Source organism: Dryobates pubescens, chromosome Z (genome assembly GCF_014839835.1).
Source record: "Dryobates pubescens isolate bDryPub1 chromosome Z, bDryPub1.pri, whole genome shotgun sequence".
In the NCBI taxonomy this organism is placed as follows: domain Eukaryota; kingdom Metazoa; phylum Chordata; class Aves; order Piciformes; family Picidae; genus Dryobates; species Dryobates pubescens.
Genome location: NC_071657.1, coordinates 110,930,146 through 110,953,835, shown reverse-complemented (window position 1 = coordinate 110,953,835; position 23,690 = coordinate 110,930,146). Strand labels below are relative to the sequence as shown.

The following is a 23,690-nucleotide window of genomic DNA, read 5'->3' as shown; positions in this document are numbered from 1 at the left end:
TCTTATATACCTACTTTTTAGCTGAAAGCTCACTACTAGCAATGTTATATCTTTACTGAAAGCCCTGTAATTGGTTGCTGAAATGTACATGGATGTTAGGGAAAATCATCTGCCCTCCTGTGGTGGTTTGAGCCTTAACTGAAATTTAAGAGCTCAGATGGGGAGCAAGACTGAGAATCCTTCCCCTGCTCCCCCTTCCTCTTTCCCAATCGAAAGAAAAGGGAAGGAGAAAGAATAGGGAGAGATAAGGGAAGGGGAAAAAAATGCACCCCTAATATTCTGGGTGGCTATTGCTTCACCTTTGTGCAAGCTCAGATGTGAAACAACAGCCTTGAGTTGGTACAAATGAGGTGCAGGCACCCAAGTGGTTCCTGAACTGCAATGTACTGTCCCCAGAACAGCCTGCCATGGATGAAAGGGGAGCAGAGAAACAGTCTGAGACAAACCTTAGTGATAGCAGAGAAACAGTTTGTGCAGAACAAATTTCTATGGGGGCGTAGCTTCCACATCCTGATAGATTTAGATAATCATTGGACTTGATGATCTTAGAAGTCTTTTCCAACCATGATGATTCTGTTATCCTGTGCAATATCTGTGAATGCTGTCTCAAAACCATTTTTCAATGTGTAACAGAATCTGCAGAGACAGGTCAGCTGGCAAATGCCCATTTGTTTTCCATCCAGTAGTTTATTTGCATGTTTCAACCTTATTTCCCTCTGTGATTTAGACATAAGTGACTAATCCATGCTGGGAAAACAGAAAGCTATCTGCTCCACTATCTGTTTTTCCATGCTTGCCAGATTCTTCAGACTGCTTTCCTCTCTTAGTCTAATCTCATATTAGCCTAATTTCATATTCATGAAAACATAATTCAGAATTCATTGCACTGCTTTAGTGTAATAGTAAAGGCTTGTGCTCTATATCTACATCGATTTATATTTCAGGTGAAGACAGATGATAGAATAATCAAAATGGACCTTGGTCTCTTGTTCCTGAAGCTGCATCGACTAGATGCAGGAATCTATTTCTGTCAGACAGTGGAACACAGCATTGTTCACACTGTCAGGAAAATCACTCTGGAAATAGTTGAGGAAGAACGTGTAGATGAAATGTTCAATAAAGACTATGAGGAAGAGATACCTCACAAAATGCCATGCCCAATGCAGAGCAGTATACCTCAGGCATCAAAACCATGGTACAAGGAATTCCTTCAACTAATAGGTTATAGCAACTTCCAGAGGGTGGAAGAATACTGTGAAAAAGTGTGGTGCACAGATAAGAAGAGAAAAAAGCTGAAAATGTCTCCATCAAAGTGGAAATATGCCAACCCTCAAGAGAAGAAAGCAAGAATCAGGCCCGAGCACTACCGATTGCCCAGGAACATAGCTGACTCTTGATGGACAGAATCCAGCCATTCATTCTTTCTGGGGGAAATTTTATTGGACTTAAATAAGAGGGAGAAATAGGTCTTGGTTTTGGTAAATGACACAGGTTTATATATATATAAAATATTGGGATGAAAAGCAAAAATGCTATGGTAACTTATACTGTACACTCATGGTGACTGTTTGGAAGCATTTTAAACAAAATCTTCTTAATTATCTGGTTCTAAATAGGTCAATGCAGTCATCATTTTGCATTAGGGAGGACGTGACAATCTTCAGATTTTGAGTGCTTTAATCAGTTTCCTGCGTGGACCTTGCTTGTGCTGTATGTTGTTGCACATCATGGCAGATTTAACAAATGCAAATAGCTAAGCATTCACAAGCGGATGAAAAATATAACACACATCTTTGTTTCACAAATTCTCGTGCTTCTGAAAGTGGCACCTCTTAAGATCTTTCCTTTTGAGTGTGACCTGTCTGAATTTATCACTGAGAACAATGAGTTGTGTTAATACAGTGGACGGCTGTTTCTAAAGTTAATGAAGAGAAATCCTGTTTCATTTCCACTATTTTGTTGTTTTATCATTCATTTATGAAGCACAGTGTGCTCTCACAAGCTCAATGACACGAGCATAATAACTTGATGTAAGTATAATGCATGCTGAAAACACAAACAGAATTGAATTCATCGACTTATCTGCATAAAAGAAACTTGGAGTAACGGTTTGCTTAGAAAGCAAGTCTCTCGTTTCTAGCAATGAACACAGCCTTAGCAATGACAAGAATTGAGGCAGTGCCCTCTTGTGGCCAAACGAAGCAAAATCCAATATTACTGCCCACTCCAGCAAAGTGTCTCCCAGATCCACAGCTGGTTTCTATTCAACACACACTTCTAGTCTCTATGTGCTAAATCCACAGATTTAAAAGGCAATATTGGAAGTAATTTGTATTGGAGAGAAAGCATTTAAAGCAAGGAATGGTTTATGCTGTTAACATGCTTTTCAGGTAAAATGCAGTCATAAAAATTAGGATGTAGACTAAAAAGAAGAATAGTGTGATGCTACCGTGTTCCTATACTTTCAGGGTCTGTTCCCGGTAAAAAATTTCCTTATATGTGATTTGTGGTCAGAAGGGTTGCTCTGCTGCTCTTGTGAGTGGTGCTGGGTGAAGAGATCAAAGAAATAAGGCACTTAAAATCTAAGTTTTTCAAGAATTAATTAAGAAAAAAAGAAAAAGAGAAAAAAATAGAAGCAACACCCCAGGGGCAGAATATCTTTGTTTGAATACAAGAAATCAAATGCAGGAAAGTTAGCATTTCACTACTTAAGGGATCTGATATGACAATCAGATACTAAAAACAAGTTGAAGAAGTTGTAAACACAAAGAAGTCACAAAGGAGTCATTCTTCAAATGAGAACATGATGCCAACAGGAGAAATACCCAAGGTACAGACCTTGATGCTACCAAGAAAATATACAAGGAATTCACCAAACCCAGGGCTTCATGCTGAGCTTCAACTTCTAATCAGGAAACAGAATTTAGACTTAGACAGAATTAACAGCCTGAATAACAGAGGTTTGCTAGGTTTGCAATATTAACAAATGCAGCAATCAATGCTAAGTCAAGGTTTTCCAAACAGGCTGTGTGCAAGAGGATTCCACAACTGCTGGCTGAGCTCTGCTGTGTTCCTCTGGGAACACGAACTGTCCCAGTATCTGAAAGGAGCCTCTGGGCACATTGTTATCAACCGGAGTATGAGCAAAACTGGCTTTCACCTTGTGTTGGTATAACAGTAGACAATCTCTCTGTCAGCTAGTTGTGTAAAGGAAATCAATTTATCTGAAGGTTTGCTCTTCATTTAGCTAGAAAGCCTACCTAAGAGATGGGACTGGACATGGTTCACAGGCCTGCATGAATTCACATGGTTGTTAACTTTGATCTGATAAAGGAGACTGGATAAGTTAACTTTTTTTGTGACAGTTTAATGGAACTTAGTTGCAGCTAGGATCCTGTGTATGTTTACAGTTATATGGAAAATGCTATCACTGACAGCTGTGGCAGAGACAACACAAACAGCACAAGTCTCTGATTTAAATTTAATCTCCTGTGGAATCCTTACTGGCATCCTTCATAGGAAGTTGTTAAAGCACTGCTGAAATCCTTTTCCAATGAATTATGGAGTCCACTTCTTTTCAACAGTAATGGGAGTTATATTTTACTTCTTCTGATTCACTTGCTACAATCTAGTGCCAAATGTACCATTAATGGACTATTAGAAAGGAATAACAGTGCCTCAGTCTGCTGGAACAAATATATCTTTGTGTATCATTCTCTGAGATTTCAGGTGGAAATCATCTGATATGCAAATCAAGATTCTTGATTTAATGCAAGGGTGTGGATATTTAGCTCTCCATCCCTTTAGTGGTACATGTGGAGAATTACATAAAATTTTTATTTACCCTTTAAAAATTGAATTTCTTGCTCACACCTTGCTGCTTTCATGTTTGCAAAGTCTGTGAGAATTCAGAACTACAAGGTCTTGTTCAAAGAGTGCTATGACATCTATGGAAGCAGAGAAAAAGTGACAATGTATTTTGGAAGGATATGAACAAGTGTGCTCATTCACAGACAATGTTATTTAAAATGCTTATTTGTATATTTGGGGGGCATTGTCTGCTTCTTTTCATTATGAGTTTGATGTATTTTGTATGTGCATGAAATTGTCAAATTATAAATATAATTAAGAAGTATACTTGGCTGAAATAATCTGCATTATTTCCCACATTTTATTTTCACCAGACAGTACAATTATGTGGAGATCACCACCTGCACATTGTTATTTATAGATGGCCTTCATCATGCATTTTATGAGCAGAGATCAGGGCACAGGAATGTCACTGAATTGTTTCTGGGTGAGAAACTGTGGCACAGGGTAATGGATAGATTTACTCTGTTAATGTCAGGTAGATTTAAAAAAGCTCTGACTATGAATGCATTTTGAGAGTGGAACACAGTCACTTAAACTCAGAAAATTCTAACTGATGGAAATTCACTGAAAACCAACTTGGATAAAATTTTGAACTCTGCCCAGCTTCTTCACAAGGGACAAGCCAGATCACTTGGGCTAAACACTTAGTTTGCTTCGTTCCTGCTCTTTTGTTGTCATCTTGTGCAAAGATAATTGTCACTTGGCACAAACTACTGTGCTCTCAGATTCTGTTGGAACATCAAGCCAGGAGAGTGCTATCCTGCTATGAAATTCCTTGCTTCTGTGTCTCAAAGTTGTCTTTTAACATCGACACAACTTTTCTGCAGCATGAAACAGATCTTTTTATACAGGTAAGAGAGAAAAATATTTGTCCCATATACAGGTATCTGAATAGCAGTGTTAGCAGTTGTATTTGAAGAAGTGTTTGAATTAACTAACATAGGTACAGATTATCTTTTCTTCTTTTATTTTTTATGATTTAGGGGAGGAATCCCATAAATGAAGCAGTCATTTTACTTTTTGAAAATGTCCATTAATCTCCTTAGTCTATCTTGGAGCAGTGAAGCTAGACTTATTTATGTAACTTTATGTCTCTGGGTCCAGAAGGCACAAATGTTTCTGAAAGCTGCACTGTCCAGATAAGCTCAGTGAAAGTGAGCTTTTCTACATCTGTCACCTAGAAGGCTGCATGCAGCTCCTATCAGCCCTGGAATCCTGTTCAGTTCACCAAATTATTGCCTTTAAAGGAGAATTCATGTCCAGTTAATAGGAGTATTTATCGTAAATGAAGCTATGATTGACAAGTCTTGCCTTTGGGTGATACTTACTTTCTCCATTAGTAATGAGTGGGTTTTTCTTTAATTCTTTAAGGAAATAAGTTATCTGCCTAACACTATAAAATGTAGCAGAGCTAGCAGTGTCAAGCAAAGTTATTAGTTACTGTGAGTTAATTGACATTTTACAGTGCTGCACACATTTCTGAACCAATTTACCAAACATCAGCCCAACCCATCACTCTAATCCCATTTCACAAAACAACTTTATCCCTTTGAGATACGGTTCTCACTCTTCAACCAGGAAATGATTCGTTAAGCCTTTGAGCATGTGTGATCATATTTTGCCAAAGTGAGAAGTTAGGTGCAGCTAGAGCATAGCAGTCAAAATATTCTTATCCGTATCTAGAAAGAGCAGATTTAATTGCAAGAGGAGCAGCCTGGATCCGTGAATGTTTTGGTGAGTATCAAATCCTGGTTCAGAACATCTGTGGGCTAAAGAACTGTTGTGAGTAACTTGTTTCAGTAGATTTCCTCAACTGTAATGCTCAGCAAACTGCATTGAAACAAAAGGTCTATGTACTTGTGACAGTTCATTAAGCTGCAGAATTTGAAGCCTTTTAGAGTATTTTTGCATATCTTCAAACAGTCAGGTTTGAAGTACAGTGTAGGATTGCATTTAATATGGGTACATTCATATATAAATTATGAATTCTCTGAATCACAGAATCATGGAATTTTAGGGGTTGGCTGGGATCTCATATATTCCAACTCCCTTTCCTAGGGCAGGCCCCGCAGGAGTGCATCCAGACCTGTTTTAAAAGTCTCCAGAAAAGGAGACTCCACAACCTCTCTGGGAAGCCTGTTCCAGTGAGCCATCACCTGATGATTCAAGAATGGGGGGAAAGGTTGACACCCAGTCAGGCTGTGCTGCCATCCAATGAGATTTGGACAGGCTGGAGAGCTGGGTGAAGGTAAACTTCAGTAAGGCCAAGATCAATAAGGCCAAGTGCAAAGTCCTGCAAGTGGGGAGGATCAGCACTAGGCACCAATATAGACTAAGGCTCATCCTGCTGGAAAGCAACTCCATGGAGAAAGGCCTTGAAGTCCCAGTGGACAGCAAATTATCCATGGGACACCAATGTGCCCTTGTGGACAACAGGGCCAAGGGCATCCTGGGATGGATCAAGAAAAGTGTGTCCAGCAGTACTAAGGAGGTTCTCTTCCACTTCTACTCTGCCCTGCTAAGAACTCACCTGGAATACTGTGTCTAGTTTTGGTCTCCCCAGTTCAAGAGAGACAGGGAACTGCTGGAGAGAGTCCAACAGAGAGCTACAGGGGTGATTGTGGGACTTGGACATCTCTGCTATGAAGAAATATTGAGACAACTGGGACAGTTTAGTCTGGAGAAGGCGGAGAGGGCATCTTATCAACATCTTTAAATATCTAAGGGATGGGTGTCAAGGTTCCAGGATCTTTCCACTGGTGCTTAGTGATAGGACAATGAACAAGAGATACAAGCTAGAAGACAGAAGGTTCCACCTCAACACAAGGAAACACTTCTTTACAGTGAGGGTGATGGAACACTGCAACCAGCTACCCAGAGAGGTGGAGTTTCCTTCTCTGGAGACTTTTGGAATCCACCTGGATGCATTCCTGTGCCCTAGATGATCCTGCTTTAGCAGGTTGGTTGGACTAGATGATCACTGGAGGTCCCTTTCGACCCCTAGCATTCTGTGATCCTGTGAAAAATAAAGAATTTTAGATTGCTATTGGATCCTTATAAGATGTAGTCTTCGATGGCTGATCTGGCTTCACCAAGCAATGGGTGCTTGCTTTGTCCTGGGGAAACTGAGGCACAGAAAAATCCTGGTTGCAAGGGGAAGCAGGCTTGGTTCCGACTCCTAAGCTCATGGCTTCTCTCGTAGCTTGTGGTGTGCATGCTTGTGGCTTTATCCCAAGCACAGGACCAGGCAACTCAAGGCTATGCAACTTGAGGCAGTTTCAAGCCAGCCAAGGTCCAAGCAGGTTCAAACATGCAAGGCTTGAGTAAGGCTCAGCAAGGCAAGAGCAAGGCACAGGTGACTAGAAATCAGCCTGTATATAAATCTTGCCTGAGATTGATAGGACCAATAGGGTACTGAAACCAGCACATAGCTACCCAATAAGAAGGGGTTCTGCCAGGCTGTGGCCAGACCACATGTCCTTACCATAGATACAGGGTTGTTTACCAGATATGCATGGTCCTGTCCCCTTTGTTCATTTTCCCATGTTACCTTGGCTTTCTGCAGGAAGGAGGAGGGAGAGCGGCACCATGTCTAGACACCTTAGTGTCTGTCTGTTTGTGCTGGGGCCTACCATGGCAAGCCCCTATCCTTTCTGGGCCACAGGGGAGGTGAGGTTTTTTCTTCTCACTAGGCATAAGTCTATAAAAGACTTTCACAGGTGAGTGAGCTGAAAAGCAGACTGTATTCTCTTTTTGGTCCCATTCAGTCCATCTCCTACAGAAGAATTTTTTTTTTTTTTTAAAGCCACACACAATCACAGAATAATAGGGGCTGGAAGCTGTAAGGTGTCTTTGGAGATTATCCAGTCCAATCCCCCTACCAGAGCAGGTTCAACTAGAGCAGGCTGCACAGAGTGACATCCAGGCAAACTTTTATTGACTCCAGAGATGGAGATTCCACCACCTTTCTGGGCACATTTAAAGTTGTATCAAGTGAAGAAATTAATCTATTTTTTTGTAACCACCAACAAAAACCATGTTGTGGAAAAATCTATTCTTACCCGAAATGGAGCTTTCCTGTCATCAGCACAGAGAAGGCTGTTCCCTCCACACAAGGTCGAGACAGGCAAACAGACTAAGGTTTGATAAATCAAGGACATAGTTAAGGCAGTGATTTATGGAGTGCAGATGGTGTGTCTTTCTTTAATGCACACAAACCTTTTACCTTAAATAAGTAAAACTAAGCTGCTGATCTGGAATCTGCAGATATTTCTTAACAGACTTAGAGAAGTTTCTAACTTTGCTTTCTTTGGAGACAAACTATTTTGTTTCTTTCAGCAACAGCTAGTTATCTCTTAACATGACAAGTTATCTCTTAACATGACAAGTTTGAGGGCACACAAGGAGAGACCTTTGTACTAACTGTAGTCCTAAGAAGAGGTTTACCTCTAAAATGTTCACTGCTCATACTGCTTTTTCTGCTATACCACACAAAGGCTGCAGGACCAGAAAATAGACATCTTATTTTCATGTGCTTTGTGTGACAGACTTTAATATAAGGTGTACAATTCAGGGATTATAAAATGTATGGCAAAAGAAGAAACAGTTGAAAGAACATATTTCAGGCAACTGAGCTAGGTCTTTGTGGCAAGGTCTTCAAGCTATTCCACAATAATAGTGACAGGAGGAGATAACTAGCACAGAGATCTCCACGCTGAGCAGTCTTTCCATATTTTGATTTATGATATTCCTGGGGCCAGATCTCTGTTCAAAAGAAAACTGATTTGAAATCAAACACAGGATCTGTCAGAGACTGAACATACTGAACATCTTCACTACTACAAGGAATTATTTTCTTTCCATTCTGCTAGGAGTTTTTTAGAACTTTCTGCCACAAGCAAATAACAATCTCATCTAGGTTCCTTTTCCCATGAAACTTCTATCTCTGCTATGACTATATTCTTGAATCTATTATCTCCACAACACTTTTCTTGCATCAGCAGTTTCTTGAGTTCCCCTTATTTCCACACTCTCCTAACCCTTGAAAAATACTGCTTTGAAGTGGATAGAGAAGATTGTGAAAAACACTGACATCCAGCATAGTACTTAGAGTCAAAATGGCCACCACCAGAAGGCTGACCCGGATGAGGGTAAAACAAGCTCAAAAAAACCCAACCCAAACCAAATACATTTATTTTAATTTGCTATCCAAAAACTCTTCTAACAGCTGAAGCTTATCTCATTTTCAATACTGAGTTTCTATAGGATGGAGAGTGGTGATTCTGCCCCTCAGCTCTGCTCTGGTGAGACCTCACCTGGAGTACTGCATCCAGCTCTGAAGCTCTCAATACAGGAAGGACATGGACCTCATGGAGACGGTGCAGAAGAGGGCCACAGAAATGATCAGGGGACTGGAGCACCTCTGCTATGAGGACAAGCTGAGGGATCTGGGACTGTTCAGCCTGGAGAAGAGAAGGCTCCAGGCAGACCTGATAGCCACCTTCTAGTACCTGAAGGGGGGGCTACAGGAAGGCTGGAGAGGGATTGTTTCCAAAGGCCCACATTGACAAGACAAGGGGCAATGGTTTGAAATTAGAGAAGAGCAGATTTAGACTGGGTGAACAAGTTCTGCACCCTGTGGTTGCCCAGGGAGATAGCTGAGGCCCCATCTCTAGGGACATTCAAAGTCAAGCTTGACTGGGCTCCAGGCAAACTGATGTAGTAGAGGATGTCCCTAATGACATCAAGGGGGTTGGACTAGATGACCTTTGGAGGTCCCTTACAACCCAAACTATTCTACAATTCTTCAGTAGAAATATCTATTTTTTAATTATTTTTTTTGAAATGTCATTTAGATGCAAACACCATACCAGGCACTTCGCAGAAATCAGCTACAGGCCTTCTGCTTAGTAGAGTGACCCTTCTTAAGATCAGGTATTTAGCTTGAGGAACTTTCAGCACACATGGCATGGTTAGAATTTTTAACACAAAAGTATCAGAAGTTGATTAGATTTACACAGAAATGTGTCTGAGCACGTACAAACACAAATTGTGAAATAGTTTTGGGAAAACTCCTTGTGGATTCTGAAAGCTGGCTCATATCACAGAATGTCAGAGGTTGGAAGGGACCTCAAAAAATCATCCAGTCCAAACTCTCTGCAGGACCATCTAGAGCAGGTGTGAGTCATCTCCTTTATTATGTGATACTGTATGCTAATAATTTGTATGCATCATTTGATATTCAAGTAGATTGCAGGGTTAAAAAAGAAACAATAAGCATTTAAATATCTATAGAACTATGCAAGAAAGGAATATGGACAAAACATTCAGAGAGTCTTTGTTTGCGTATAGTTTGTCCAGAGTCTCATTTCTGAAGAACAGCTTCTTTTCTTTGGATATACTGAGATGACTGGTGAAGATAGAGTAATGTTGCTCAGCAAATAAGTACCATATGTCCTTCTTCCTGAAAAGAACTAAGAATGTCACTTGTGTTACCTCACATTGCAGACCAGGACAGTTATAATCCATAACACACTTGCACCTGGCCTCTCATTACTTCCCCTCTGTAGCCTTCTCAGATGTATACATATTATAAAAGGAGGATTATGTTCTGAAAATTGTGAAAAAACATAACAAAAATTATGCAAAAAACCAAGAACAGTGTAACTCCTCAATTAAGCCTCCATAATAAAAGCGAACATGTGGAACATGACATATAAGGGCAGAAGTCTGGAGTGGCAGTAATCTATTCAGTCATTTCATACTTAAGCCATCCAACAGTGAAATCTGATATCCTTGTGAAGGATACACCTTCTTTAAAAAGACAATCCATACATAAGGGATGATGAAGTTGGGACAAAATAAAAAGAGATGCTGACAAGGTAAAAAACATTCAAGAAATGGTTGGTCATAATTGTCTAACTGAATGTCTAAACTGTAAAAAATATCACTAACCAGAAGGAAATAAACAAAAAGTATGAGAAACACACATAAAAAATCATGGCTGAATGGCAAAGAAAATAAGTATTAGGAACAGAAAGTCATCCTTCCAAAAAAAGGAGACAGAAGCACAGAAGAAGATAAAATGTCAAGTTAAATATAAAACTGCAATAAGATAAGATAGAATAAGGAAAAAAAAATCTTAAGGAGAAACTTGCTAGAGGCATGAAAACTAGTAATGAAAATTTGTAAATTCATCAGAAGGACACCTGCCAGAGAATTCACAATAACCCTAGAAGAAGCATTCAAGGAGGATAAGGAAAACTGTTAGATCTAATTTATTGTATGTGCTGTTCCCTAACCAGGGATTAAGAGAGTTTCCTAAATAATGTTGATACATAGGATGAGGTAACAAACTCTCCCTGATAGAAATGTTAGTGGAACGGAATGGAATGGAATGGAATGGAATGGAATGGAATGGAATATGTATGAAACCTTAGCTCCCCTAATTGATTTAAAAACTCTTACTCTCCATGTGGAAGTCCCTGACTTATGAGTGAGAAATATGCACATTCTGTAGATCACCTGGCCTCCCTCTGATCATCTTTCAGAGAGCCCATGGATAGATGCTATCTTTACCATGCTTTTTCCTCCTTTGCCTCTTTAAATTTGCCATTCATAGGGATGAGCATCTGAACTCCAGGCCTGGAAGAGATCCAAATTCAAGTATCCAAATGCAGATGCTCTCATGGGAAGACAAAAATTTTAAAACATCATTTTCAGAGTTTAAAAAAAAGAAAAAGAAACAAAAAAAGGATTGAAAGAAAGTTGAGTCTGCTTGAGCAGACTCAGTGTTAACACTGTGTTCAGGGCTTATATCCTAGAAGATCTTTGGGTCAAAGATTTAACATCAAATCCTTTTCAAACACACCAGTCACACTGCAACAAGGCATAAATATTCATTGCCAAATCTCTCAGAAATTAGAAAGGAATCTGTTTTATCCCACATTCCTGAAAATGCCAATCTCCATGTCAGATAGACAGACTCTATTCCCTCCATCCAAACTGGAGAGAGGAATACTTAATCCTTGAATTGGAAATCACTGCAGCACTGAGCCTAGTAATAAACTTATTTCTCAGTTCACTTACTTCTGTGCCTGGCTGAGCTGAACTGAGATGGATGATTTTTGCCAAACAAGACTTTGAAAATTCTCCAGCCAGGTCAAGGTAAAAGACATTGAAAAAATAATAATGACATGTTAAGAAATTGTTTTGACATTTCTTAGTTTGCTATGAGTTAGTAATTTCCCCAGATAAGTTACAGAGAAGAAAAGCAGCCTGCCATCCTGGATGGGGAAGTTATTCCATGCTTTGCAGGTGCCCTATCTGACCCTTGATCAAGGCCTACTTTCCAGCTTGTAAACTTCCTAGTGCTGGAGGCCCTGGAGTAACTGGTGACTTGTTTACCAGTATAACAATGTGTCTCTCTCTGGGGGTTGGCCTTAGACTACCCTCCTTTATTCGCCTTTTCTCACTTGCTGCTTTAGGTGTGCTTTATTTGATCTCTGGCTTCTTTTGCTCTAACACTCTGCCCATGACATTTACTGAACCTGGCCATCTCACCAAAATCTGTAGCAGCACCCTTGTAGGAATTAGCTTTCTTCACAAAGAGACTAGGACCTAACTAACACAATGCAACATGTGACCTGCAATTCAGATACTCTGAGTAGTCAGGGTTCCTGCTTAGGACCCTTATCTATTTGTTTGAAAGGTATTACATAGGACTGATGTATGTGTCCCTCATATGCAGATGCTGTCACAGAACATATATACTGAGACCTGTGAAATAAAATATTTAGAGTCTGCTACCTATATGTAAATTTTGTGTGTGTGTTTGTGTATATATATATATAAATAAGATATGTATATATGGATATAGATATTTGTTTAAAGTATTAGGAAAAAAACCAGATGTCTGTACTTGGTCTCATTTGTGCCTTGAGAAATATGGTGAAATGAATAATTTCACATTTATTATGCATTCAGAGGCCAGAATATAAAAGAAATAACAAAACAAAAAAATACAAAAAAACCCACAAACAAACAAACAAAACTCTTGTTGGAGGGGTGTTTGAATAGTATATAATTTAAGGCACCAGGAAAAAAATGGGAGAAGACAGTTAAAAGTTGAATAACTTCTTATTTTTTATTTAGTGCCCTGAATAAGTCAGGAATATTATTGGAATAGCTATGAATTCCTCTTGTTACAGGTTGTAGAGAGTAAATGTACATTAAAGGATCAAATTAAAGATACAAACAGAATTAATTGTAATGGTTTTTAACTTTGAAACTATTTTCTGGATCTTACTAATAGGCTTATGTACAATATATAATCTAGTGTAACTGGCAGCCTCTACTAGAGGTACACCATTGATTTTTCAGATATACATGACTGAGATTTTTGCACTGTGAGTTGTATGTAATTTCTTGTAATAAAGACAACAATGGAATAGGAAAATTAACACATAAACTGTGAGAATAATTCAAAGTATCTGTGGATAATCATAGAATCATAGTATGGTTTGGGTTGAAAGGGACCTTAAAGATTTCTGGGTGGAACTCCACTGTCATGGGCAGTGGCACTTTGCACTAGATCAGATTGCTCAAGGCCTCATCCAGCCTGGCCTTGAACATCTCCAGGGATGAACTGAAACTACAGATAACCATCCCTGGATGAACTAAAACTACCTAACAGTCAGAGACTGTTTTCTTCTGTAGTAGGTGTAGAAAACTAGTCTTATCTTTGATCTTGGCATAAAGATTCTCATCCTTAGAATTGAGTTCATAGTGCAATGTGTCAGTATAACAAAGTCAGTCATACAAGTTCTAACTTTCACATACAAATGATAACTTTTACATTACAAAGTAGCAAAAATATATAATCTCTCCTTAATGATAAAAATTTCATATATATATACATGTGCACATTCATGCTAAACTGCTCATCATAATCATTCTTTTGATTTTTGGAGAGGGAAAAGTCATATTTCATTGTATCAGAAAATTTGGAACAAATTCAGCTTTCACCTTCAAAGTCAATGCTGATTCTGGAAATGCTTCAAAGTGTTTAAGCTGATAACTTCACTTTATCACTTTATAGAAGACTTCTCATACACCATTAATACTTTCAAAATACAGAGGAAAAGTCAATCACTTTTTTTCCTTTTTTTCCCCCCTGAAAGAAACTCAATGAAAAGCTTAAATATAAATATAGTATTTTGGTAGCTGTTCCTCATAATTTGGGGGTGTTTTCCAGAAGGTGTCACTTTATCTCAAACATAATTAATGGCCTTTGAGCACTGGGTAATAAATCAGCATGGGACAGGAAAAGATAGAAATTGAAGAGTATTTTAAATATTCTCCTTTTTTTATGCAGTTGTTTGCTACCTTGAACAAATAATACAGCACAGTGGGACTTCAGTCCTAATTTCAGGTTCTTGTTATCTCCAACACAGACTGTTTAATGCAGAATTTTAAAATATTTTCCTTTTTTTAACATTTTTTTCTTGACCAAGATCAAGTTCAGCAAGTCCAGGGTATGTTTGCAAGGACCAGGGAATGGTCTGAACTTAAATGCAGCTCCCGAGTGAAGGGCAAAAGGACCTCTTTCTTCAACAAGTCAGTAAGATTACACAGCTGCATCATATCAGAGTTGACTTCTAAATCCAACAACCAAATTTCTGATGGGAAAGCGAGTACAGAGATGGTCACTGCACTCAGGTCCCTCACACAGACTTTGCTATGCAGGGCACTTGCTTTCATGTGACAGTGTGTCATAGCCTAAGCCTATTATGTCTGGCACAGCCATGTGCCACATTAAAATCCCTGTCAAGTAACTGTGTATACCATGTGAGCACAGAAGAGACCTGCATCTGAGTGGGATGAAAACCTGATTTTTGTCCCCTTGCTATAACTGATTTTCTCACTCCAGCTGTATTCGAGTAGTGAGTCATCCTCAGTGATAAAGGTGTAAGAAGCACACACAGGAACATAAGGAACAGACATTACACAGCGTAATTATCAAAACTGCAGTGAGTCTCTGGGATTTTTGTGAAACAAGAATCACAAGTCTCATATTTAATGTATGAAGTGAAATAGCTTTGAATTCCTTCTATGCAAAAGCCTTAGAATGACCATGTGACATACTGAAGATTTGTGCTCTACAGTGAGGCCTTAGAAATAGTTCTTACATCCATAAAACATATATAGAGTTCCTAGAGCTGTGAGCAGAGCCAAGAGGAAAATCCACTAACTCTCTATATTGGCAATGAGCCCTTGGAACACCTAGTTCTGTACGTGCTTCACTTATCTATCAGTTCTGGAATATTTATGGACAGCCTTCTGTTTATGGTGCTGTAGACTCCCATGTACAATGTTAGGTCTAACAGAAAGAAAATGCTCTTCTATTTAAGTTTTAAAAGTTCTAAGCCATTTAACAATCTTGTTTCCTTTTAAAAGAAGACTTGATTCTCAGTCTAGCCTTGGTTTAAATCAGTGAGTGGTTTCTGTGACAAGAAGCCACTTCTATTATTGGAACATTTGTGTTTACTTATTGTATTTTAAGCAGTAGTATCTACCTATCACAGGGAGCCTTAAAAGTCCGAAGATATATGATGTTTCCTGCTTTACCAATAGCCACAAAAAGACTAAGATGTTAAAAAGTATCTTGAAAACTGTGATGCAACATTTGTCACAGGCAATAATCCTAGGGAAGGGCTTGCTTATGCATCCTGGTTTTGCTGAAGACTTTGATCCTTTCAACAGGTACTTTTGCCTGTTTTGAAAGTCTGGTCAACTTTTAAAAAATAACCTCTTTTCATGCTTATAGTTCACCTTGTTAAATACTTTTCTAGGGTTTTAATTATGATAGTTTTGTGTCTGAGTAGTTGGGACAGTGAGTTGTGTGTAAGAGTGAATTGCTGTAGTTTTGTATATAGAACAGGAGAGCTTTTTAAACTGATAAATGTTTCAGGATACTTTGTTCCCACATACATCCAGAAACTTGCAGTTGTTTGTGAATCCTTCCAATACTGAGAAAATACCAAGATGATGTGGCATTCTTGTAGTCTTCCTAGCAGTTCTACTCTGTGTAGCCTCTGCTTTTGGGTCAGGGAAGTAAGACAGAAAAGGCGAGATTTTGCTCTAAGGCTGTTTCAAGAGGCAATGTCAGAACATTTTAATACTGCAAATAGGAGTGTACAGGGAGAGTGTGATAAGCCTTTATTCTCTGCTTTTGCACTGCATCCATCATCATGTCATCTGAGTTTTTGTTTGCTTTCCTTTGCAGGTTTTGTGAGCTACTCAGGTTATTTTACTCTCCTGATTTAATATTGATTTCCTCCATTCTGTTTTCTTTACTAGTCAGTTAATCATTAATTCTGTATAAAGAAGTATTAGCAATTATGAATACAACAAAAATAATGAGAATTCTATCACATGAATATTGTGACAAATAAATACATGACAGTTTTAATAGCCTTCAGAAAACAAAGCATCAGGGATCATGAGAATAAGAGTGGCAGTGGGGAAAAAAAAGCAGTTCCTCCATATATTTTATTGAAAGCACAGAAACACCACAAATGCATTTTTCTACACTAAAAAAAAATAAAATCAACTTTTATCATTAAAATGATATAGCAGTCTATAGACTGTTACAGATTTAGAATAGAATAGAATAGAATAGAATAGAATAGAATAGAATAGAATAGAATAGAATAGAATAGACCAGGTTGGAAGAGACCTTCAAGATCATTGCATCCAACCTATCAACCAATCCAAGCCACCTAATCAACTAAACCATGGCACCAAGCACCCCATCAAGTCTCCTCCTAAACACCTCCAGTGATGGTGACTCCACCACCTCCCCATGCAGCCCATTCCAATGGGCAATCACTCTCTCTATATAGAACTTCTTCCTAACATCCAACCTAAACCTCCTCTGGTGCAGCCTGAGACTGTGTCCTCTTGTTCTGGTGCTGGCTGCCTGGGAGAAGAGACCAGCCTCTGCCTGTCTACAACCTCCCTTCAGGTAGTTGTAGAGAGCAATAAGGTCACCCCTGAGTCTCCTCTTCTCCAGGCTAAGCAACCCCAGCTCCCTCAGCCTCTCCTCATAGGGCTTGTGTTCCAAACCCCTCACCAACTTTTTTGTCCTTCTCTGGACACATTCCAGCAAGTCAACATCCTTCCTAAACTGAGGGGCCCAGAACTGGACACAGGACTCAAGGTGTGGCCTAACCAGTGCAGTGTACAGGGGCAGAATGACCCCCCTGCTCCTGCTGGCTGCACTATTCCTGATGCAGGCCAGGATGCCATTGGCCCTCTTGGCTGCCTGGGCACACTGCTGGCTCATGTTCAGCTTACCATCAACCAGCACCCCCAGGTCCTTCTCTGCCTGGCCGCTCTCCAGCCACTCTGACCCCAGCCTGTAGCACTGCATGGGGTTGCTGTGGCCAACGTGTAGAACCTAGCACTTGGATGTGTTAAATCTCATGCTGCTGGATTCTGTCCATTTGTTCAGCCTGTCGAGGTCCCTCTGCAGAGCCTCTCTACCCTCCAGCAGATCAACTCCTGCCCCCAGCTTGGTGTCGTCCACAAATTTACTGATGATGGACTCAATGCCCTCATCCAGATCACCAATAAAGATGTTAAAGAGCATGAGGCCCAGCACTGATCCTTGGGGCACACCCCTAGTGACTGGCTGCCAGCTGGATGTGGCACCATTCACCACTGCTCTCTGGGCTTGGCCCTCCAGCCAGTTCCTAACCCAACACAGTGTGCTCCCGTCCAAGCCATGGGCTGATAGCTTGGCCAGGAGTTTGCTGTGGGGGACGGTGTCAAAAGCCTTGCTGAGGTCCTTGCTGTGGACTACATCCACAGGCCTCCCCACATCCACCAGGCAGGTTACCTGATCATAGAAGGAGATCAGGTTGGTCAGGCAGGACCTGCCCTTCCTAAACCCATGCTGGCTGGGCCTGATCCTTTGGCCATCCTGTAAGTGCTCTGTGATTGCACTCAAGATGACCTGTTCCATAATCTTGCCTGGCACTGAGGTCAGGCTGACAGGCTTATAATTCCCTGGCTCATCCAACCAACCCTTCTTGTGGATGGGCACCACATTGATGATGATTATATTAGGGCCACAAAGATGGTGAGAGAGATGGAACACCTCTCCTACAAGACCAGGCCAACAGAGTAGGGGCTGTTCAGTCTTGAAGAAAAGGAAGGCCCTGGGGAGACATTATGGTTACATTTCAATATCTCAAGATGACATACAGGAAAGCTGCAGAGAAAATGCTTAGAAACACTTGTGGTGATAGGATGAGTGGCAATGGTTTGAAACTGGAGCAAGGTAGATTTAGGTTAGGCATGAAGAGGAAGTTCTTTGCAATGAGAGTGATGAAATACTGAAACAGATTGGTCAGGGATGTGGTTGAGGTCCCATCCCTAGAGACAGCCAAGGTTAAACTTGATGAGGCCCTAATCAGCCTGATCTAGTTGGAGGTATCCCTGCTGACTGCAAGGAAGTTGGACAAGATCACCTTCAAGTTTTCCTTCCAACCCAATGCATTCTGTGATTCTATGATCTGTCATTCTGTGACCAGTGATTCTACAGGCTATATATCAAATAAGACACCACAATTTGTTGTTCTAAACTATAGACTTATGGTTTGGAAGAGCCCTTAGATGTATCATGCAGTAGCTTCTTCTATGCTCTTCCACATCTTCCCTTTACTCGGGCTTCCTAGCTGTAGATCTTCTGTAACCAGAGACCTCAGGCTAAAGCTACAAAAGCAAGTTACTATGAAGACCTAGATTTACCTATTGGGTAACTAAACCACCAGCAAGCCCCTTTGTAAATATACCTCTGTGACTGTTTCAGTGAATGGAAAAGATGAAACAAATATATTTGTTAATATTAGCTGTCAATTTGTTGGTAGTCAAGGAAAGGAAATCTTAATGGTTGAAGCTGTTGCTCCCCATCAGCTGAAATGCCACAGCTGACTCTGTTTGCTCCTGATTCTTTCTAGTTGTGGGGCAAATATGCTACGAAGCTGTCAGAAAGTCTGTACACATCCTGCTTCATAAATGACAGAGCTAAAAGCATGTACAAAAGGTCAGAAAGGCAGCATAGCTGTGAAGACGTAAGTTGCTGAACTGCTGTAAGTCACACTCAGTCACATAACCATAGCCTAACATCAAATGATGGTATGTTACCTCTTCACAACACTGTCACTTCGATGGCTTTCAAGAGTGGTATGAAGCATAATGCATTATTTCCTCTTCCTCATTCTTCTCATCAGATTGTCAATAGATATTTCAGGCTATTTTTGGACTCCTTCTACTCATCACATTGTGAAGAGTGGGAAGATAATGTGCTTTTCTCTTCTTGTTCCCATTGTAATAATGCAAATGAAGTAACATTGTGCTATTCACTGTTCTCATCATGATCCCTCTTTGAGAAACAGTCTAATAGGAAAACATATATGAGACAGTAAAACCTACTGTGACAACTCAGTATTGTGATAAAATGTGCTGCAGTACAAGAAGAAACGCATGTGCTCATTTGGAGGGGATAGATGGGAAGAGGATGAATAACAAATTAACCCTTTCTGGTAACTGAAATGCATAACCATCTGGAAGCTTCTCTGCTTCTCTTAGTCATAAGACATGTCACTGTAAAGGGTACAATCTGTGTTGATTCCCAGGGGATATTTTCCCTCTTTGTAGCAAAACAACCCATTAGTTAAACAGAGCTGTGTTGCCCATAGCAACAGAAAAATGCATTCTAGGAGGATAGCAATGTATTTTAATTTTGCTTATTTCTTTCAAAGTTAAAAATAAAGATCGTCAGGAAAACAGAAATACAATTACAATCATGCCTTGCTTAATAAAGACTGGATAACTAGAAGAAGAAAGAATAAGATTCACCAACAGAATGTTGAAAAATATGGTATCATTTTGTAGTATTTACTGCTGCTTGTTCATTAACAGCAGTGATGGCCTGGCATTCAGTTATTCACAGGATCACAGAATGTTAGGGGTTGGAAGGGATCTCCGAAGATCAGTTCTCACCATACCAGCTTGCCACAAAGAAGCTAACACTTCAGTTTATGTTTTCAGACATTGCTCAGCTTAGCTTACATGAAAGTACATTCCAAAATATATTTTGCAGACTTTTGGTGGCTTTGGCATAGAATGTGTACTTTCCTGTCAATACTGTCCCAGTCAAATTAAATTACAAGTAAAACTAGGTTACAGAGTACAATTGATGTTATTAAAATTATATCACTGCTTTACTGACATCTAAAGGAAGGAGTAAATGCTGAGCATTCTTGATGAAAGGAAATCACCAGTGAAATTCCTCAGTGATCACCACTACGTTCAGTGAAATGGTGAAAAGGGCTAGAAAAAGTAATGCGATGAAAAAGTTTCCTAGTATCAGTAATCTATTCAGGGTAATAAGAACAAGGGAAAACTGAAAATGATATGAGACTAAACAACTGTAAAACACTTAAAACAATGCACTGTAAATCATTGTGAAGCAAAGAACAAGATAAAAAAATCCCTAGAATCATAGAATGATTTCAGTGAGATAGGACCTTAAGGATCAACTAGTTCCAATCCCCCTGCCATAGGCAGGGACACCTTCCACTAGACCAAGTTGCTTAAAGCCCCATCTAACCTGGCCTTGAACAATTCCATGAAGGACACATCCACAGCTTCTCTGATCAACCTACTACAGTGCATCACCACCCTCAGTTCTTCCTTACATCTGATCTAAACCTACCCTCTTTCAATTTAAAGCCATTACCCCTTGTTCTACCACCACATGACATTTTACAAAGTCAACAAACTTACCATAACTGTTCTAACTATTTAAAGCTACGGTTAGATTCAAACATGCACCAAGTTTTAGATTTAAGATGATAATGTGTCTTCAAACTCTTTGCATCTGATAAGTTCAGTATCTGAAACCTGTCTTCCAAGTTAGTTGGAGGCACACCTTTTGCATTAGGATTAAGATCTGAGCATCTGGTAGATTTAATGAGGTACAAAAGAAGAAAGGAATGAGGCTTTTGATTTTCTAACTTTGCTTTTAAATGCTTTGGAAACCTTTCATTTTTGTGCTTACAACTTAACAGCTCCCTTTCTTTGTGTCTGACTTTATTCCCTCACTGTCAGGTATTTTTATTCTCTTTTTTTTTTTTTTTTTTTTTTTTTTCTCCAAGGAAAGATATGGATAGCAGTGGTTGAAATATGACTACAAAAAAATGCTGCACTAAAAGGAAATAATACAAGATTTTATCTAAAAGAGTGAATTGGAGATACTTTCTAATCATCTGGGTTTCTTCGGTTTTTATTACAGCTGAGTTACGAGGGCTCTGCTTTACAGTGGGGAATAAACCTTGTATTTAAAAAAAAAAAAAGATACAGACATGGTTACATGGATGGTAGGCAGTGACACAAATGGAGATGTATTATTGCCACTATAGGGAGGAAGTATCCAACAATTCATAAGTCACGAGGGAATTAGAAGTGCTTTCTCATACTCAGTTTAGAACAGTAAGAACACATCTCAGAATCTTTGGTCTGTTTATAAAAAATGCAGAAATAAATTTTAGCAAATTACCTGCAGAATAATACACTGAGATCTGGGAAGTGTTGCAAGGACAAGAACCATTTGCCATTTTAATAGTGTAAGCTCATAGAAACAGGTTATTATTTTAGGCTGAAACATTTTAGTATTCTTTTAAAAATGTTTATTTATAGTACATATGACTCAAATGATATGAAAATACGGGAATCAAAGGCATTTTTTAGAAAGTGCAAGGTACATATAGGTTACTAGTATTTAAATATTTATGCATTTCAAACAATTCTTTATTTTAACGGTAAAATACAAACCACTCAAATAAATACATGGATAAAATACAAACCAGCTCAAACTATTACAGCTCATAATTTCATAGAATTGTAGAATGTTTGGCTTGGAAGGGTCTTCCAAAGGTCATCTAGTCCAATCCTTCTGTGCTGATCAGGGACATCCTCATTAGATCAGGTTGCTCAGAGCCTCGTTAAAACTCACCTTGAATATTTAGAATAGAATAGAATAGAATAAACCAGGTTGGAAGAGACCTTCGAGATCATCATGTCCAACCTATCATCCAACACTACCCAATCAACTAAACCATGGCACCAAGCATCCTGTCAAGCCTCGCCCTGAACACCCCCAGCGACGGCGACCTCACCACCTCCTCAGGCAGCCCATTCCAGTAGGCAATCACTCTCTCTGTGTAAAACTTCCTCCTAACCTCCAGCCTAAACCTCCCCTGACGCAGCCTGAGACTGTGCCCTCTTGTTCTGGTACTGGTTGCCTGGGAGAAGAGACCAACCTCCGCCTCACTACAACCCCCCTTCAGGTAGTTGTAGAGAGCAATAAGGTCACCCCTGAGTCTCCTCTAGGCTAAGCAACCCCAGCTCCCTCAATCTCTCCTCATAGGGCTTGTGCTCCAAGCCCCTCACCAACCTTGTTGCCCTTTTCTGGACAAGCTCCAGCAAGTCAACATCCTTCCTCAACCACCTCCCTGAGCAACCTGTTCCAGTGTTCCACCACCCTCATGGTAAAGAACTTGTTCCTAACATCCAATCTTAATCTACTATTCTCTCATTTCAAACCATTACTCCTCATCCTATCACTGCAGTCCTTTGTAAACAGTCCCTCTGCAGCCTTCTTGTAGGCCCCCTTCAGCTACTGGAAAGCTGCTATTAGGTCTCCCCAGAGCCTTCTCGTCTCCAAGCTGGACAACTGCAATTTCCTCATCCTGGTACTTTACATTATTTCCTAGTACTTTACATTATTTTACTGCTTACTTTCATTTTTTCTTGATGACATATTATAATATAACTTCCAGAATCACAAAAAGCTAGTGCTTATGAATTCAAAATGTGCTTTCTGTGAATATTCTGCACTGATAACTTAAAAATTGATGCTTCACTGCAATATTTGCCATCCAGAAACTCTGTCAATGTGAATGGTGCAGGAGAAATGAAGAGTGAAATTAACTGGAAACTAGTTTCAGGAGAATTGTTTTCAACTAAGAAATGAAAAAACCCACACCTGGTAGAGAAAGAAAACACCAAACACTTACAACTGCCTCTAAACTGACTTTGGGCTGGTTTTGGTCATGACCCCACAGACACTATTAAAAGCATCTAAATAGCTTTTACATCACACAAGTATTAAAACATTGTTCTGAAGTAAGAAGATTTGTGATCCTATATTGCTCCAATAATTTCCTGGTTGTGATGGCATGTAATTAATGCAGTCTATTGATCTTGTAAGTGACAAAGCACAGAAATACACTTTTTTATATTTTCAAAGGTTTACATTAAGTTTGTTTACATATAGAGTGTGATTTATTCAAAGCTGCTTGTGATTCCTTTAATATTAAGCAATCCTATCACCTACAGAATAATTTTTTAGTCAAAGCACTCCTCACATAAAATACAGACTAATCACTCTTCTCAGTCATTAACTAACTTACCCTAGGGAAGTGAGGAAACAGATTTTTTTTAATTAGCAGGCATTAACTCAATCACAGACAATTTACCTGCCAAGAGTTAGAATCCTGACTGGCACAACGGAATTTCTGGTTGCTGGCCTTATGTCTACTGCTGACAGAAACTCTGGGAGCACTTGTGTTAAACAAAGTTTAGCTAAATAAAAGCTGATAGAATGATTTAGTCCCAATTGTCTCCATGTCCACAAATATTCTGTATATCCAGTGATATTCGTATTAATGAGTTAGGCAGTACAT

The 23,690-nt window shown here is 39.5% G+C and overlaps 1 protein-coding gene across 1 annotated transcript in view; it reads left to right on the top strand.

The window, feature by feature from the left end:
* Positions 1-1,509, top strand: part of SEMA3E (semaphorin 3E) — a 115,932-nt gene extending 114,423 nt beyond the window's left edge. The window contains exon 17 of the mRNA XM_009899978.2: positions 945-1,509. Coding sequence (XP_009898280.1) covers positions 945-1,397 — 453 coding nt within the window. The 3' untranslated portion in view covers positions 1,398-1,509. The remainder of the gene's footprint in view (positions 1-944) is intronic.
* Positions 1,510-23,690: the final 22,181 nt, after the last annotated feature.